General features: G+C 41.5%; 2 protein-coding genes across 3 annotated transcripts; one reads left to right on the top strand and one right to left on the bottom strand.

The window, feature by feature from the left end:
- The first annotated feature begins 2,036 nt into the window (after positions 1-2,036).
- On the top strand, positions 2,037-3,905 carry mixl1 (Mix paired-like homeobox). Its single transcript, XM_049590216.1, has 4 exons — positions 2,037-2,133; positions 2,302-2,522; positions 2,641-2,767; positions 3,328-3,905. The coding sequence occupies exons 1-4, from the start codon at positions 2,037-2,039 to the stop codon at positions 3,903-3,905; spliced, it is 1,023 nt and encodes a 340-aa protein (XP_049446173.1).
- A 131-nt stretch (positions 3,906-4,036) lies between these two features.
- lin9 (lin-9 DREAM MuvB core complex component) lies at positions 4,037-18,453 on the bottom strand. 2 transcript variants are annotated; one of them, XM_049590802.1, is made up of 15 exons: positions 18,402-18,453; positions 17,416-17,448; positions 15,960-16,051; positions 13,983-14,096; positions 13,190-13,320; positions 12,888-13,013; positions 12,598-12,755; positions 11,012-11,145; positions 10,752-10,880; positions 10,215-10,316; positions 10,042-10,122; positions 9,772-9,897; positions 9,445-9,627; positions 7,016-7,113; positions 4,037-5,065 (listed from the first exon to the last, which is right to left on the bottom strand). In XM_049590802.1, exons 1-15 carry the CDS (start codon positions 18,430-18,432, stop codon positions 4,960-4,962), a joined length of 1,644 nt encoding a protein of 547 aa, XP_049446759.1. In that variant the 5' UTR covers positions 18,433-18,453; the 3' UTR covers positions 4,037-4,959. The 2 variants fall into 2 exon arrangements, with proteins under 2 accessions (XP_049446759.1, XP_049446758.1); XM_049590801.1 differs by having other exon boundaries at positions 18,337-18,427.
- Positions 18,454-18,743: the final 290 nt, after the last annotated feature.

Here is an 18,743-nt window from a genome sequence, read left to right as displayed (position 1 = left end):
CTGAGCTACATTCTTTTAGTCTAATTAAAATGTCAAATTTCTATCAAGGGCTGCCAAGCTGAAAATGATGACTATACAAACACTAAAAGCAAAGGTGTGTTATCATTATAAGAATGCTGGATGCATTCAAACTGCACAGCTCTTTCATTTCTGACATATTTTTCACTGGTCCCGAGCTTTGTGGCCACAGATGAATGTACGAGGCATTTGCTGCTCATTTATCAGCTCTTTCAGAAAACATGTCATTGCTTTCCTTTTACAAAAGATCAGGAACTTCAACAGCCTGATTTTAGCATAGCAATCTGGTCTGTGCACGCCGGCAATACCCAATTAGGGCCCTCAGACAAAGCAGCCTGTGAACTGTGAATGTCTTTGACGACAAGTACAGAGATCAATAAGTGCTGCTGTGGATCTGAAGTGACACAATGGCTGTCAAGTCATTTTCCCACAGAGATCAACTAGACAAGAGAAAATCTTTAGTGTTTTTTTGCTACAAGTCTCCATCAGAAACATGATGTTTAACACTAACTTCATACAGTCTGCTCCACATGACTTAAACCAGCTGCACCCCATGAATCATATAAATCAGGATGCAGCATGACAAACACTTCATATTGCAAAATGTCACCCCACGCCCAAAGTAATTAAATATGGAGCATAAATTGTGCTTTTAATTGTCCACACATGTACAAAGTTTCACTCTGACATAGGAAATGTAGGGTAATGTCTCTCTCTGAGTGTTGTAGCTCTGCCTTGAGTACTTCCTGGTCAGTGCAGTTTATTCTGGCTCTGATATTTCTGTATAATGTGTGATTTAAACATATCTATCTCTTCTGCCATGTGTTTTTTTTTCCATTTTACACCCTGTTCTAACAAATTAAATAAAATATTGTGTTTAAAAAAATACCTGTGATCATTAAAACTCATTCATGTCCAAATATGTATGAACAAATTAGTCTGTCTGTGCTGCTACTTGACCTCTTGACTTGACCCCCCCCCTCTGAAACAAATAAAGGTGACCCATTCAATAACAAGCACCCACTCCTGGATACTTTTGAACTGAGGTTTGTGTATTGAGATTAACTTTGTTGCCACTGAAAGGGGACAGGAAGCATCATTTCCTACATACATCAGTACTCAGGAGCAGATCCTCTGAAGACCTGCATCTTTATGAAACACAACCTATGTTTTTCAATTAATTCAAACTCAAGGTTTCTATCTTATCTTATCACACTTTTTTTTTTTATCATCTAACCCATAGAAGAAAAACCTCTATCAACAATGGGAAAAATATACAACCCTGTCTAGTTGCAGAATCACAGTCAACAATACACGGCTTCAATACAATTTGAATGGCATATCCTTTATGTTATTTAAAAGTTTATATATTTATGTATTGTCTTCCTGCTTTACTAATAAGATATACTCAAAATATATCATCTTTATCATCATATATACTTCATTATGTACACAAATACCTAATGCATAGAGACCATAGGACACTGGCCACACAACAGAGTGTATATTCTTGCTGAATTGCTCCAACAAACAGTTGTTGAAATAAAGCCTATGCTCACAATCTTTTGCAAAGGAATATGACTTTTGACTGGAGTTTATTAGATACAGCAGAAAAATGTTATCAAGCCACACACTGCAGCCCCTGTGAGGCTCTAACCCGTTGAGGAAATGGTAGTTTCCGACTGTCCCTCTTTGAAGGCTACAGGTCCGTTATTGCTTCATCCATTCCAAAGCGGATAAATGTTTTCACTGCCGATGTGTATTGCGCATGCAGATTCCATTAAAAACCCCTTAAAGAGACATGCGGCCGCTCCACCGTCCCAGGTGTGATGCCTTCACACCTCCGGCGGCCTGCAGACGTCTGAAGTCAGTGCGCGGCCGCTGCAGTGCCAGCCGGCACCGATGGTTCACCCATTCACACGTACAGGCAGCATCACCTTTGATCGCGGGGGGATTTAACCCCAGAGACACGCAGGTATCAAACTCAGTCAGTCGCTGGAAGTAAGAGGTCGAGGATCATGTCTTCTGTTCATGGGAATATGCGCGTTGGGGATCTGAATCATTTCCAGATGTATCATGACGGACCTCTGCAGATTAACAGCATGGGGAACTCAGGTGGGTGACTGGCAGCAAGAGAATAACTCGCAAACAAACTGTGAAGCAGCTTTAACCACTGGTTACAGTAAAAAACGGCTTTGCAGCTGTGCGTAATTTACGCATTACGCACAAGCACGTTAGACTTCTAGTCTACTTTTACTAAACGTTCTTTATTTATCTTCACAGATTATGGATCCACAGATGTTGCAAACTACTTCAACTCTGCAAACTCTGCACCGAGGGCGGATAAATGTGTGGCAATCCTGACCCACAGGAGAAAGAGGACCAACTTCACCCAGCAGCAGATCGAGGTGTTGGAGAAAGTTTACTCAGACACTAAATATCCTGACATCTACCTGCGAGAGAGACTGGAGGCTCTGACCGGCCTGCCCGAGTCCAGAATTCAGGTAATGTCAAGTTTCATTGAAGAAGTCTCAACATGTGCAATGTTTTTTAAATTTGTTTTAAATTTTAAAACATCAAAGTTATTGCAAATTGTTCAACTGTCCTGTCCTCACATTTCAGGTATGGTTCCAGAACAGAAGGGCCAAGTCACGTCGCCAGGTTGGCTCATCGGTGTCCATGAAGGTCGCCAACCCGCCAGCAGCTGGCCCCTTCAGCCAGCTCCAGAGCAGGATGGGCCCAGAGAAAGGTAGTTATTACAGTAAAAGGTTTTTGTTGTGGGCCCAGTTACACTTATTTTTTGTCACTCACGCATTAAGTGCTCAGTCCTTATCTACTCACAAAAATAATTCAAGTCCTTCAGGCCACATTAGATGATGAATATGGCAATTTGCTGCAGAAATATCTGCTTTAAAGGGGAGTTATGCCAATTTCCAAAATTCATACATGTTATTGCTAGGGTCTAAGATAGTCTAACATCTTAGTAAACATGAACAACTTTCTCCCAAATCCAAAACTAGAGTGCTTACACTCAAATTTGTGATGTCACCAAGTGAAATTACACAGTCACATGATGCCCTGTGGCCCAAATGGCTTACATGGCAGGAGAGACTTCTAAAAATCAATTGATTTTTTTATTTTTTTTTTTGGTTGGTTGGTGTTGCCCTTGAAATCACTAACACATGATTTGAAGTCATTTTAGTTTACATATGTTGCTTCAGAACTACTCCTCTCTTTAGTGTAGGGAATGAGAGTAGCATATTTCTCTTGTTTCAGAACTAACTGCTTCACTCTCCTTTTCTCTTCCAGTATATGACAACAATCATGGAGCCGAGGCACACAGGATAGCAGGTTTCGGACTGGAGGACAGTTTCAGACCTACACTACACCAAAACACAGACGACCCTCACAGAACCAGTATGCCCACCAAATCCAGCAGCTATGAACACACGGCCGTCTCCTGCATCTACGACAAGGAGGGAACCAGAGTGAAGCCTGGGCAGACACAACGGCGCGAGCTGAGCGTCAACGTCCCGTGCTGTAACATCCATCTGTATCCCAAAGAGAACGAGCATCAACTCAAAATGGAAGCCAACATGAGCGCCAACCAGGGTGCAAAGGTTCTGGTGGAATATGACAACTTCCCACCAAACAAGACCATCGGGCCAGAGATGAAGGTTGTGATTCCTCCCATCCCCACGCAGAAGAACTTCAGCAGGTCTTCACCGAAGGATAACGGATGCCAAATCCAGTATCCACATGTGAGGGCAGTAGGGGACAGGTTCAGTCACTTCTCCCCGATCCATGCCACGGAGGCTCAGGACTTCACTGACTCTGACTCAGACTGGGAAAACGAGGCCATGGCTGGTTTTGGCGGCTTTATGTGATGTATTATAAGAGGCAGTAAAAGGAACATTTGTATTTATTGTAAAATAGTAATAAAACTGTTGATTGTAAAGAAAGAAAACTGTCTGTTAATAAAGACTAAAAACTACAAGACCAAATGCTGCTTTGCAATATTATGTTTAATATAAAAAGACGGAAACATTTATATACAACTGCCCTGAGGCACTCTCATATACAACTTTACAAAACTGAAAAAGGAGATTCTCTAGGAAAAAACTGGTGAGTTGAATATGTCGGGCTTACATCAGTGATGCAGGCTTAGTGTAGGGGAGAGGGGGTCGCAGCAACAGCCATGCCAAATCTGGAAATGCTAAGATCGTCTTAGGGAGTAAAAGGCATCAAAACCCCAGAGTTCTCCTTTATAAAAATACCAAAATCTCTTTTCAGTGCACACAAAATTACAAAAGCCATTTCTGAATACACAGCAGAAATGTTGACGACAGTCCTAATAATCAGAGATATTGTACAATTATCTACAATAAACAATTTTATAAAACATTCTTTAGCCTCCCTGTGCTTACCATCAGTGGAGCAACAGAACAACAACACTTACAGGGAAGGGGGGGAAACTTTAGAGATAGCAAAATATTGTTTCATAACCATACACACCTACTCAAAAATAAATAAATATGAACTATAAAAACTGTAAGAATCAATGTTTGGCACGTGGAACCAATAAATAACCATTGAGAGTTTAGAGATGTGGATTTGTGGGGATAGCTAAAAGGTTCTTTCAGATTTGTGTTTGACGGGGTGCACCAACATTTTCACACAATAAAATGGGTGGGTAAAATACTTATGACATCCTCCCTCCCTTCAGCAGGAAGCATCAGGGGTCCGGGGCAGAACTCTGAGTTGTTACGCTGGGACATCCAAATTCAGATTGTACGGTGGTGATCCACATCATCCACGTGAGCTTGTTGTATTCGCAGTCTTGTACCAGTTCAGCTGGAAGCACCATCTCAAAAGACGATATGAACGGACCGCACCTCTGCGTGTGCATGCACCTGTGTGTGGTGTGGGTGGTGCAGGTGCTCAGACTGCATTGGTGTTGTTGGCAGAGAATGCGTGCAGATTGCCCAGCTGACTAAGGCCGCTCTGGATGTGTGCCACGTGGATCTCGACGTTATTCTGAAAGCAACTAGAAACACAAAAAGGACCACAGTATGAGAAATGTTCAGTACTTGGAGCCTGACTTAATAGTGACTAGTAGTGATGCTGACTTGGATAATACTAAAATAAAGTTGAATTAGACATGTGTATTCCCCTAAGAAATATTTTGAGTCTCCATGTGTACCTCATGCAGCAGTGCAACATGCAAAGGCCTTGGTGAAGGTGAGTATAGCCTAGATCAGTGATTCCCAACTGGTCTAGCTACAGGAGCCAGATTTCTCCTTACTCATTTGTTCAAAGTCCACACAGTTCAATATATTCACCATCGTAAGTGCATTTGGCCATGACGTCGAGCTGGTTTGCCGTCTGTGTCAAGCAGCTGTCTGCTAGTCACTCGCAGGAACAGCACTTCAAAGTGAAAGCTCTGTGCCGGAAATTCACTGTACATCAAATACATTTTTTCCAACTTGACACGTTTGCAAGTCAACTGCAGTTGATTTCAAAAGGACCTGCGACCCACTTTTGGACTATGATAACACCAGTTGGGAACCACTGGCCTAGACGAACCATCCAGGCATTTCCTGAAGTAGGCTGAAGCTTTCAGTTCGTTAAGGGTTAAGGGTGGCACAGCTGTTTCAGAGCTATGACAGTCACCTCGCTGGTATTTGAATAGTCTGTTTAATAGGGTATTAAACAATCACCACAATCGCAGATCTCGCAGATCTATATTCACCTTATCTAAGCCGTCTGCATGTTGCGCTGCTACAGGACGTGTGCATGGAAACTCAAAATATTTCTCAGGAAAACACCAAGTATTTATCTTCTTTGTTTACAACCATCTATCTTTCTTCTCCCCCATGTCCCCTTAAGGACTCTGTAGGTATGCCACTGACACAGATTAAAAAAAAACTATGAACCATCCCTTCTATTGTTTCGTGTAGTGTGACTTAAGCCCACTTCAGACCAATGATTCCCAACGAGATGCGATGGAACTTGCAACTACTTGCAACGTTCTTAAAACCTACCAGTTTGCACCAATGTAACAAGATGAGACAGTGTATCGTCTCCATAGCAACATCTCTCTGTACTTTGGTGCTAACTGACAGCTCTTAAAGCACAAGTAACGACTGAGCACTTTGTTTTTTCTGTGTGTGTGTGTGTGTGTGTGTGAGACATGTGCTCAAACAGCCAGCAGCAGCGACCCACCACCCGACACCAATACACCATGAAGATGGAGCTGACGTGTGTCAACAGCTGTAGGGCTGTAAAGAAGACAGGCTCAACAGGGAAGGAGGGCTGTTGTCAGAGAATGCTGCAGCAAGTGAACGAACACGCCGTCTGCTGACAGTTTGTACCTGACTTGACCAGCTTACTTACAAGCTGACGGTGCGTTCCATTTCCACTGGGAAATCGGAATTTCTGAGTTTCCAGTCAGGAACTTCAATTTTAGAACTCACACTGAAGTCCAACTTGAAAAGTCTGAGGAACCTCACCAACTCCAATCTCAAAATCTAAGATGGTTGATCTGCGCGTCAACAGTAGTAGAAGCTGTAGTAATACACGGTCTTTAAAGTCTTACAGTCTTATTTGTGTCTCATTAAAACAATCATACACACAGAATTATCCAACTTTTCTCTGTGGACATGTTGCTACAGTATTTGTGTGCACAAAGTAGAGTGTAATCTGTTGTTATCAACTGGTATTACCAACAATGGCTGACCTGACTAGAACTGGTATCACTAACATCTTGGTTCCCTGACATCTCAGGTGTGACGTAATTCCTAAATCACACTTCCGAGGTAAATGGAAAGCAGCAGGAATCAGCTGGCTTGAGTCAAGCTGAGACGGGCCAGTTCACTGCGCTGCAACTTTTCTCTTCAGCATTCTAAAATGATTTTGCCTCGTTGTGAATCTGTGGTCTGAACTGGGCTTAAGGAAGTGTAGTTAGAAACCCTGCTTTTTTTTTTTTTTTTTTTACCTGAGATTGGAGGGATCAATTGATGCCTTGATGTCATTAAGGGAGTCTGTCAGAGATTTAAACTCAAACGAGTTCAGGTCTCCTCCATCTGCCAGACACTGGAAAAAACACACAAAAATGAGCAATGAAAAGAATTTCAAAGTACTGGTTTATTATTCAAATATTCTTCAGTGTGAACGTACAAAAGCTGTTAAAGAAAGTTCACAACAGACTTATTAAAGCATTGACATTGATGCCAAATTTGTGCTAACCTCACTGTCAATACATCATCACAAATAAATCTGCCATGAGTTAGGGACGGGGTCCACATAGCATCTTTTTTTTCCTGTAGAAAAAGGGGTGGGGCACAGGGGAGTGCCTCATACCAGTGCTTCATAAAGAGGTGTCCCCCATGCTTTTTTTTTAATGACACGCTGCACTTGGGTTTTGTTTCTATGACAAGAACGTCTTGACATTAACATCAGCTACATAGCGAATGTAACAATACATTAACAGACAGCTGATTACACAGTTAACGGCAAGCTCCACAGTACAGTGATAGATGTACAACAATCACTGGAAACCTACAGTGTCCGTCACCTGTTGTGCTCTCACAAATGGGCTTGAGATTTTCAACTGGAAGCTCTCAGAGGGGACGCACAAAAAAGGCCAAGCACTCTGAAAAAAGACGCTAGGTGTAGCACTTTATTTCTTGGCAGCCACATACAGTACAGGCCAAAAGTTTGGACACACCTTCTCATTCAATGCGTTTTCTTTATTTTCATGACTATTTACATTGTAGATTCTCACTGAAGGCATCAAAACTATGAATGAACACATGTGGAGTTATGTACTTAACAAAAAAGGTGAAATAACTGAAAACATGTTTTATATTCTAGTTTCTTCAAAATAGCCACCCTTTGCTCTGATTACTGCTTTGCACACTCTTGGCATTCTCTCCATGAGCTTCAAGAGGTAGTCACCTGAAATGGTTTTCCAACAGTCTTGAAGGAGTTCCCAGAGGTGTTTAGCACTTGTTGGCCCCTTTGCCTTCACTCTGCGGTCCAGCTCACCTCAAACCATCTCGATTGGGTTCAGGTCCGGTGACTGTGGAGGCCAGGTCATCTGCCGCAGCACTCCATCACTCTCCTTCTTGGTCAAATAGCCCTTACACAGCTTGGAGGTGTGTTTGGGGTCATTGTCCTGTTGAAAAATAAATGATCGTCCAACTAAACGCAAACCGGATGGGATGGCGTGTCGCTGCAGGATGCTGTGGTAGCCATGCTGGTTCAGTGTGCCTTCAATTTTGAATAAATCCCCAACAGTGTCACCAGCAAAACACCCCCACACCATCACACCTCCTCCTCCATGCTTCACAGTGGGAACCAGGCATGTGGAATCCATCCGTTCACCTTTTCTGCGTCTCACAAAGACACGGCGGTTGGAACCAAAGATCTCAAATTTGGACTCATCAGACCAAAGCACAGATTTCCACTGGTCTAATGTCCATTCCTTGTGTTTCTTGGCCCAAACAAATCTCTTCTGCTTGTTGCCTCTCCTTAGCAGTGGTTTCCTAGCAGCTATTTGACCATGAAGGCCTGATTCGCGCAGTCTCCTCTTAACAGTTGTTCTAGAGATGGGTCTGCTGCTAGAACTCTGTGTGGCATTCATCTGGTCTCTGATCTGAGCTGCTGTTAACTTGCGATTTCTGAGACTGGTGACTCGGATGAACTTATCCTCAGAAGCAGAGGTGACTCTTGGTCTTCCTTTCCTGGGTCGGTCCTCATGTGTGCCAGTTTCGTTGTAGCGCTTGATGGTTTTCCGGACTGACTGACCTTCATTTCTTAAAGTAATGATGGCCACTCGTTTTTCTTTAGTTAGCTGATTGGTTCTTGCCATAATATGAATTTTAACAGTTGTCCAATAGGGCTGTCGGCTGTGTATTAACCTGACTTCTGCACAACACAACTGATGGTCCCAACCCCATTGATAAAGCAAGAAATTCCACTAATTAACCCTGATAAGGCACACCTGTGAAGTGGAAACCATTTCAGGTGACTACCTCTTGAAGCTCATGGAGAGAATGCCAAGAGTGTGCAAAGCAGTAATCAGAGCAAAGGGTGGCTATTTTGAAGAAACTAGAATATAAAACATGTTTTCAGTTATTTCACCTTTTTTTGTTAAGTACATAACTCCACATGTGTTCATTCATAGTTTTGATGCCTTCAGTGAGAATCTACAATGTAAATAGTCATGAAAATAAAGAAAACGCATTGAATGAGAAGGTGTGTCCAAACTTTTGGCCTGTACTGTATGCTCTCTCCTCACTGGGAATAATTGAAAAAAGATACCGGCGCTGAGAACAAAAACACGACGTGAACACTGGCCCTTAGAAAATGTGTGAGCAGGAATGAACGCAGCTGAGCATATCCCTTACACATGTCCCTTACCTTGATCTGTAGCAGCAGAGCAGTGAGGCGGGATACGAGGTGTGTGAGGCTGGGGTTAGTCACACTCTGCTGTCCGTCCTTCAGTGAGTTGCTCAGCTGCACCATCTGCTGGGCTTCGTCTTCACAACGCCGCCGCAGCTCTGTGGGATGGTCAGCTGGAACCATGCCCTGATCTGGAGCGAGCTGGACGGACAAATTGGGGATTCGCATCTTAAACAAGGCACTGTTTTATTCAAATTGGTCAAGATAGTCATAGCATCTTACTTCTTAGTCTATCAGGCCTCAGGGACAATAATTAGTAATGGGAGTGAAGTGTATCTACTTTACCTCACAGCAGAACTGCTGAACTTCATGAAGCACCTTATTGAGATCTTTATTGAGCTGTTCGAGCTCAAGCACTGTGGTTGCATATCGCTTCTGGAAGTCGAGGTCAATGGGCATCGAGTACGACTTCTGAAACACAAAAACATGATCACAGTTTTAATTAGACTTGATACATGCATCTCAGAAAACATTTAAAAAGTTCTGAAGCAACTTTTTTGTTAAATTATTAAATGTATAAATAATAAATCTATTATTAAATGATGATGACTGTACCAGTTTCTCTGCCTCTGTGTTCATTTCCTTCAAGTGTTTGATGTGCTCTTTCTTGATCATGAGGATCTTCGACAGCCTTGTCTAGTCATGAAAAAAAAAAAAAAAAAAGAGACAATTTGTTAAAACAAAGCCTTGAAAAGTTTTAGGGTGTCAGATTTTAGTATTCCATTTACCACTTGGACGAGGAACTTGACAGGAAATCCTCCCAGAGTATCTCCCTCAGCACCGGGCAGTTTGTTTCTCCATGGTGACTGGTTGATAAGAGGGTCATTGTCCTGTTGGACAAAATGGACAATGAAGTCATTTGTCTTTATAAGCTGTACAGTGGAAGAGATTCAGAAGATTCAACAAGAGTTGCAGTATGATTCCTACTGTTTAAAGTTTAAACTGATCATGTTAAAGCTCAAACTGATTCACAGTTTTTTTATGATGACTTGATTCAATGTGACAATACCTGAACTGTTCTTATTCATTAAATCCCACCACTGACACACAGTTAAACATGCTTTTGCATCAATACAATTACAGCCCAAAACCACCTCAAACTTACTGGCTGCCTGTCCAAGTATCTGTTGCAATAGACAGGTGTGCTCACAGACAACAGGCAGATTTAAACCACTACCAAATATCACTGACAACTGTGAGACACCAGGAACAAGTGTGATGACGCAGCACATGTATATCTGTCATTAGATGTAAGTTCACAGTACCATAAGGACGGGAGTGGTAGCGGACGGGTAAGGGCCTCGAGGAGGAGTCATGAGGTTCTGCATGTAGCGTGTTATCCGATGCTTCTGGGCGAAGGCTGAAATGGGCATGGTCTCATTGGGCTCATTGCTCTGGAAAACACAATCATCCCCAGCTGTTTAACAACGTATTATTACAGCTTCAGAACATCTTTGTGTTTTGAAAGTGTATGACATTGCATTATAAAGAGAAAATAAAGTCGTTATGTGTTCTGTATACTTACCAGGACTTCGTAGTCAGGCACAGTGTGTGTTCCCAGACCACTGCGGTCAAAGGTGACACGATAGGTGGCAGCACTGGTGTCCACTGCATCGATCTGCCCTGTGAACAACCCATCATGGACGCCTCGGAGTCGAGCTGTTGAACGAAAACAAACAAAATCAGAATTTGCACTAATAACAATAGCCCCTTTTCCATTGCAGGAACTTTTCTCATTTACCTGGGCTTTTGAAAAGCCTTGCCAAACTTTCCCTGAAAAAGTACCTAGTAGGGGGGTAGAACTTTTCAGATTACCGGGAATTCTTGAGAGGCGGGGCTGTGTGCCGAGGAATGCTGATTGGTGGACTCACACTTGCAGCGTTCCGCACTTCCTGGCACGGGCAGCCGCTGCAAACTTTATTTCATTTCTACAGGCTACAGGTTTTGATTAAAGATGGGTACCGTCACCTGGTACTAAATTAGCCCCGGGGCTAAATTATCAGAGACCGTAGTATTGATAAGCGCTAACAGTTCTTTTGTGCCGGCACTGAACTCCTCCACACACACACACACACACACACCTATACGACACGGTAACCGGTGAACAGCTGAGCGGCCGCGGTGGAAACAAAGTGAAAATAACTTGAAAATGACTTGAGGTGATGGCAGCTACACTTGTTACTGTAAGTGACATTAATCCTTAGCGGGAAGAAGCCAATACTTTATCAATACATGTGTTCAGTAAGCATGAACACGTAACCATGCAGACAGCAATATTCAATATGCTCCGTCCACAGTCTCTCATCCACTGACACGAACATTATGTCTTACACAAGGACAACACGCTAGTTCAGCTGATAGTGAATTGTTACTAATAAGCCCCCTCCCAATAAGCTTTAAGTAGCTTCTATTGGGTGCCCCTTTTCACATGTCGTGGGGTATACTTTGGTATACCCTGGTGCTGATGTGTGTGCAGCTGCAGCTGTGAATAAACTTGAAACTTAAAGCTCAAATGACAGCTGTCTGTATGTAGACTAACTTAGTTTGACACTCATCTTAAAATACTTTTAAACTTAGCTGCTGGCTGAGACAAACAGCCCCAACTCTCTACGGCAGCATGTAACCAGCCAAGGTGGCGGAGCCAAATACAGGGCACACGCCGAATCATCTATGTCATCAGCCTGATTTGATTAAATTTTCACTTTACCACACAGACTACCAGGAATTATTTTACCCAGGTAAATAAATTCCTGGTAAAAAAAGTTCCTGGAAATGTTGTTGGAAAAGGGGCTATTGTTCAGATTAGTATGGAACCTCCTTACTTGTGCTATGGCGAATAAATTTCCATATCAGTCAAACTACACATGTAAGCCCCACTTCCACCGAGCAGTACAGTACAGTTCAGTTTGGTATGCATTTTTTCCGTTCCCACAGAGAAAAGTTGTGGCGGTACCCTTCTGTTGGATTTGGCAGTTTTTTTTGAGGGGTAGGACATCAAAGAAATACTATACATGCAAACTGGGGTGCTCTGCAGGTCATCTAACTGCAATGATAATAACCTTGTAACATTTAAACACAACTGTCTCTGTGACATGTTGTCAGCCATCTTACCAGTGACTTTGGTTCCTATGATGAGTGGCAGAGGGATTTCATCTGGAAGATCTTTGCAGTTTGAGACATCAGACAGTTTTCTTTGCTGCAGCAGACGCATCTTCTGCCTCTTCTGCCTCAGCGCTGTCCGCTCCTCAGCAAAGAATGCTGATGAACACCTGGATGGGACAACAAAGCACAGGGTTGGAGAATTTATTTTAAGTCTTAAGGACTTAATTAAGGACTGTTTCACATAAATGATGACAAAAACGTTATGTTAAAATTTTGAGGCTTCAGAGATTCCAGCATACCGTCGAGGCTTCCCCATCAGTCTCCTGATTGTTCCCCACTCGACCCTTGTCAACTTTCTTGTTTTCAGGTTGGGAAAAGTCTCCTTGAGACACAGGCAGAATTCATTGTCACCCTCAAAGAGAGGTCTGGAAAAGAAAATAATACACAACTTAGTTAAGACAACATTGTCCCACAAACATTTCACCACATTCAATTTAATTTCAGACAACCATAAAGCTCAAACATTGTTAAAGCATCTCTGAATTTATCACAATCTTTAAAAAATAATTGCTGTCTTCTGAAGGTGAAAGCGGGACGCTACCTGTCAATATTGGAATAGAACCATTCGTAGATGCACCATTTGTGAGCTTTGGGTAGCTTAAGGAGGTTTCTTAGTCTCAGCCCTATTTTCTGGGATGCCTTCTTATCTGGTGTCACCACGTTAGAGAATTTCTGTAAGAAAAACATCATAAAACAGTCAATTAACATACAAGGAACATAGGTATTAAGAAACAAAACAAATACACTAAATTAAACATCTTAAGGAGGGTTATCCCGCACATATTCTCTTGTATTCTTCCACCAGAGCTATGAAATCATTTTAACTTCAGTGGTCCAACTCTTGCAGGGTCAAGCAGATGACAAGCGAGACAGCAACGTTTTTAAAAGCCTTGCTATGTTTATCTCACTGGCTTTGAAGCTCCTGTTTAACAAAGGAGAGGCAGCAGTATGGAGTCGAGGTTTATTCGTACATCAGTCTGTTCCTTTCATCTTTCAAATCAGCAGCCTCATTGTTTTCTGATACACTTTGTTTTGATGCATTTTGAAGCAGTTATTGCCCCCTTAAAAAATACAGCTAATGCAAAAAAACACTAAGTGTGGTTGCTGCACATTAAAAGCTCACTGCGAGCAAACCACAGGAATACTAAGTATAAAAACACTGAACATAGGAAGCTAAGAAAAGGTTAGCCCAATCACTGGGTTTCTCTGTTTTGCTTGTGTAGGCTGAAGTAACTAGACAGAGCCATTTTGTGCTTGCTCACTTTAAGGACTACATGTACAGTAAAAGTAACGCTGCAGCGCTATAAATCACTTTCATGGTGTGTGCTCTTTACCTGTGGTGTGGTGCTGACCCTTTGGCTCCTCCGAGGGGATCTGGATGGGATACGCTGCTGGGGTGACTCATCCTCCTCCCGAAACAAACGGCTCCTCTTTGAGCTCCGTGTGGGCTGCAAAGACATGTGGACACGAGATAATGAATGATTCCAATTAATGGAAAGTGCCAATACTGCTCTGAGAGTGAAAGCCTCTTCATACCAGGCACAATTATGTGTGTATTATTCTTTAGTCACTTCAGAGACATCGATTTAATGTGCAGTAGGAAAAATAGAAATCCAAACCACACTGATTGTCTCCTGTATGCAGAAAACATGGTTCAATCAAAGCACTCCTGCAGATACACACCAGATTCAGGCAATATGCATCAGTCATACTCAGAATGTACTCCAACAAACATATGCAAAGAGAGTTGCCAACTGTCAGCTTCTCGTTTAATACCCAAGAGAGAGCAGGACATGCCAATCTGACACAAGGAATTTTCTGGTGAGATGAAAATATCCACCTCAAGCACACTGCCATGTATTTTCTACACCACCACCTGGTGCGACAAATGTTTCCAGAGGGGTCCCAGACTGTGCCACTGACCTCTAAAAATACTGATCACTACTTTATTTTGTCAAAAAATTGAACATAAAAAGACAGACTTACACAAGACCACATAGTGACCACTCACATGTGAACCGCGTATTGCTTTTAGATCTGCATTTCCACACACCACACTGGTGTGAAAAGACTTAATGAAGCAATTAAGTTATGTTATGTTACACACAGAATTAGAATCTTAGAATCTAAAATCGGAGGGGTTTTTTAGGTCAGTAAACGCAGCATAAGTGGAACTCTTCTTTTTTTCCCTCAGCAGCAGTTTGCAAAGTTCTGAGTCACGGGATGAATAACTGATCAGTCAGTCCAATCAGAGCTGATCAGATCAGATTAATGCAGCTAATTTTGAGTGAAAACAAACTCTTAGACCCGAAGTTTGACTTTCACTCTGCCTAGTGTTCTGCTACTACGTCTGTCACCAGAGTACGCTCTGCGCCGCGAGAGTGTGGATGCAATAAATACCCGAATCATACTTAAATTCCAATAGCACATCTAATGAACGGTCCAGCTCCAAAAATAGAAAATCAAAATGTGGTGGCAAATCCTGGCGGGCTGCCACTGATAAATGAACGTGTGGGAAACCCTGTGAGACATTCAAGTATTCAGCTGGAAAAGATAACTGCAAAGAAAACACTCCACTGTGGCTGATAAGATCATCAAGGTGTGACCTTATAATCAACATAAACAACAACAGTTCCATATCAAACAAGAACCCCTTAATTACTGAGTAACAGACAACATCATTTAATCATTCATATCTATGAAGACTGTACCTCTTTGAAACAGTCACACTTTTGCCTCTCAGGTTGTATATTTTTTATGTAAACAGATCTCTCTTGTAAAAGAGATAACGAATCTCAAGAGACCTCCTTGCTAAATACAGGTTGAGTAAATAAAGACTTAAAAGAGCCTCCTATGTCTCTACGTTAATTTGCAGATCAAACATTAGAAATATAAATGTCGCACGACAACACCAACTTTGTTCATTACAGACTTTCAAACCATTAAAAAGGTTTCTGAGATTGTTTTTCATCCACAAGCCAAATGGAGGTAAAACATGTAAATATGAGGGTAGTAGCTTAAAAACATGTTACACGCCCTGATCACATATGAGAATGGATGAAATTTTGAGCACATATAATGCAATAAATTAACCCTGTAAGTACTACTTAATGACGTTAATACTTGCAGTAATCTAGACTGAGATGCGTTTATTCCATTGTATGGAAATTTGAAAGTTGCGGTTTGTGTTTTTTTTTATTTTTTTTACTGCGTTATATAACTAAGTTTTTACTTCATGTTTTTAAGCTTAGGATTCATAACATTGTGAAGAAGCAGCAATGGAGCCTCTGTGATACACAAGTTTCTCTTACCGTGTCCATCGTGAGGGAGGAGTGGCGTCCCCTGGTGTTGTGTGCTCTTGGGAAGCTGTTCTTTTCATTCAGAGTGTTGGACAAACTGCCTTCTACAAAACAAAACCCAAAGCATTTATTTACAATAGTGTAAGGACATCAAATACAACCCCCAGTCAGACATAGACGTTATCACATATCAGACTCAAACTAATCTCATATCACAGAAGATGTAAATGGAGTTTGTCCATATGGGAACAAAACTGCAGTGAAAGCAATTTATAGGGACAATTAGTTCGACTGGATCCGAGACTACATCAGCCACAAATGTTAGGTAGTGTGGGGTTGCTACAAAAAAGCTTGCCATTATGGCGAGATAACGCTTTAAACCAGGAAACCTATGGCATGTGCAAGCTAACAAACACACAGACAATATCAAATCAGTATTATGTTCATTGGCCATGTCTTACTACGATCCAAAACAAGGTGGGACGCTGTGTACAACGTACATATAAACAGAATGCAATGACTTGAAAATCCTTTTTAAAACATACGGTGTGGGAAAAGACTATTTAACGTGTCAAAAATGTTTTCAATAAACATATTTCCAGTGCAGATATTCAGATGAAATTTAGACCAGATATTGGTATTAATCAAATTAAACCACACAGATAAAGAGATTGTTACATTTCAATCCATAAAAATTATGTGCAATAAAGCTGAATGACACTGTACACACTATCTGAAATTTATTTAATATGTTCAAAAGTCTTTGTTTACAATGACAGCTTCAAGATGCTTCCTGTATGAAGAAACTATTGTCACTATTCAGATGGCATTTTGGCCTGCTATTCCACACAGACAGATATAAATCTAGAGGCTTTTGGGGGGGAAATCTTACATAATATTTTCACTTTTAAAACTTTAAAAGTTAGCATCCTGAATTCCCAAACACTTGCTGAATATTGTTAAAAGAAGAGGTGAAGTAAACATGCCTTGTTACAGCTATTTTGCAGACATCAAATTTTACAATGAGAGTATATTTACAAATATATTTGTAATATATTTGTATATTATATATTTGTTCCTTTTGTGCAACAAAAACACAATACAGAAAAAAAACAATCAACAGAGGCAAAACAGCAAAACATAGGGAGCTAAATATACAATGCAATGCCTCCTTTTTGTTTTTGTGGGTAGAGACGCAATGTCTAAAGTACTATCAAACACCCTCATGTACAAGTGTGATTGTTTTGGATTTAGTATGGCCAGTACCCACTACTATACAAAACTACTTGTATTTGGTCACTGACTACACACTATAAAGGGTCACTGTATTTGTCTTAGATACATATGTTGTGTATTAATGTAAACCCCAATAAAAAGGTTTTAAAAAAAATCCCAGTGGTTCCCAATGTGCTTACACACAGTGCCAAAAGCAAATGTACAGATACATATACAGTTACAGCCCACCTACCTTTTAGACTGACAAGTGCCTCTGCTGAAGAGCCTGAGGAAGAGGACAAATAGGGCTACATCAATCTAGTTACATCCTGATGGCATAAGACTATAAATGCTGTAAATGTTTTACTGAACATGTCACGGTGGTTGAAAGAATAATCAAGCAATGATCTTTAGTTTTAAGTTAACGTGGTAATTTTAGCCATCAAAGAAAACGTCTTTAAATCGCTGACATCTGTGTGAGTGTCCTTTAAACACTGACAGCAGCCGGCAGGGTAACTGAAGTTAGATATAGCTAGCGCAGTCAGTTAGGCCTTAACCCCCAATATGAGCTGTCAAGCACGGACATAACATCAGCTGGACATATCATATCAACGAAATGAGCTACACAAGCTAACGTTACACTGTGTTACGACCCGGGGACAATATTTAGTTACGTTAACTACGTCCACGTCGACTGAAATGACTATTACAGTTGTTAACAGCTAAATAACTTGGCTGGTTTCCCCTCACCAGATTGTCAAAACGGTACACAACGCGTTACCATGTAACGTTAACTGGCGATAGCCGACACTAAAAATGAGGAAGGTGTCACCGAAGACTAAAAAACTAAGCCCAGCAACACAGAAAGCTAGTAGCTAGCGTGTGTACTTTGGCACAGAGACGTTACAGCAGCCCTTTTGTTATTGCTGCTTACGGTGTAAGGCTAGCAGCCGTTAGCTCGTAGCTAAGCTAACGTTATTTGTTTACCCAGTTGGGCTAAAGTAACTTGCTCAACTCCAGCACTAGCTATGGTTAGCCTCTCGTGCTAACAAGCGTTAGCTGACTTGGACAAACCGGTATCTCTTTGCTTCTAAAAACGACTTTATGAGCTCCGTCCAAAACTCACGATATTCATTACATGGACAACGATTGTAGTTTATCACCAAATATTTACTTTACCACTATGGGACCGCTGCGTGTTTACAGTGCACAACTCCTTGAATTTGTGTTGTTACTCACTCTCGTCTAACAGCTGGTCCATCTCCGCCATCTTGAATTAGCCGCGCCGCTTTTTCAAAGACCTTGTCAAAATGCATTCTGGGTCGGGACGCTATCTGGAGGGCGATTTGAGAAATAAAAATCTTTTAATTTATCAAACCAATGGTTGGAGAATCACTTTGTATCGTTTATACATATACATAATTACATTTACTTAGTGTAAATACAACTTTTCGTACAATATCTTGGGAGAAATGCTTGGAAAGCCGTATCATATGCAAAACTGGAAGTCAGAGGAGGCACTCAGCATCCCTCCATTGTTCCATACAGCACTTCAATTAAAGGTTCACTAGGTAACTTTAA

Source organism: Epinephelus fuscoguttatus, linkage group LG11, assembly GCF_011397635.1.
Source record: "Epinephelus fuscoguttatus linkage group LG11, E.fuscoguttatus.final_Chr_v1".
Lineage (NCBI taxonomy): Eukaryota > Metazoa > Chordata > Actinopteri > Perciformes > Serranidae > Epinephelus > Epinephelus fuscoguttatus.
Note: the sequence above shows the minus strand (reverse complement) of the source record. Positions and strands in the feature narration are given on the sequence as shown.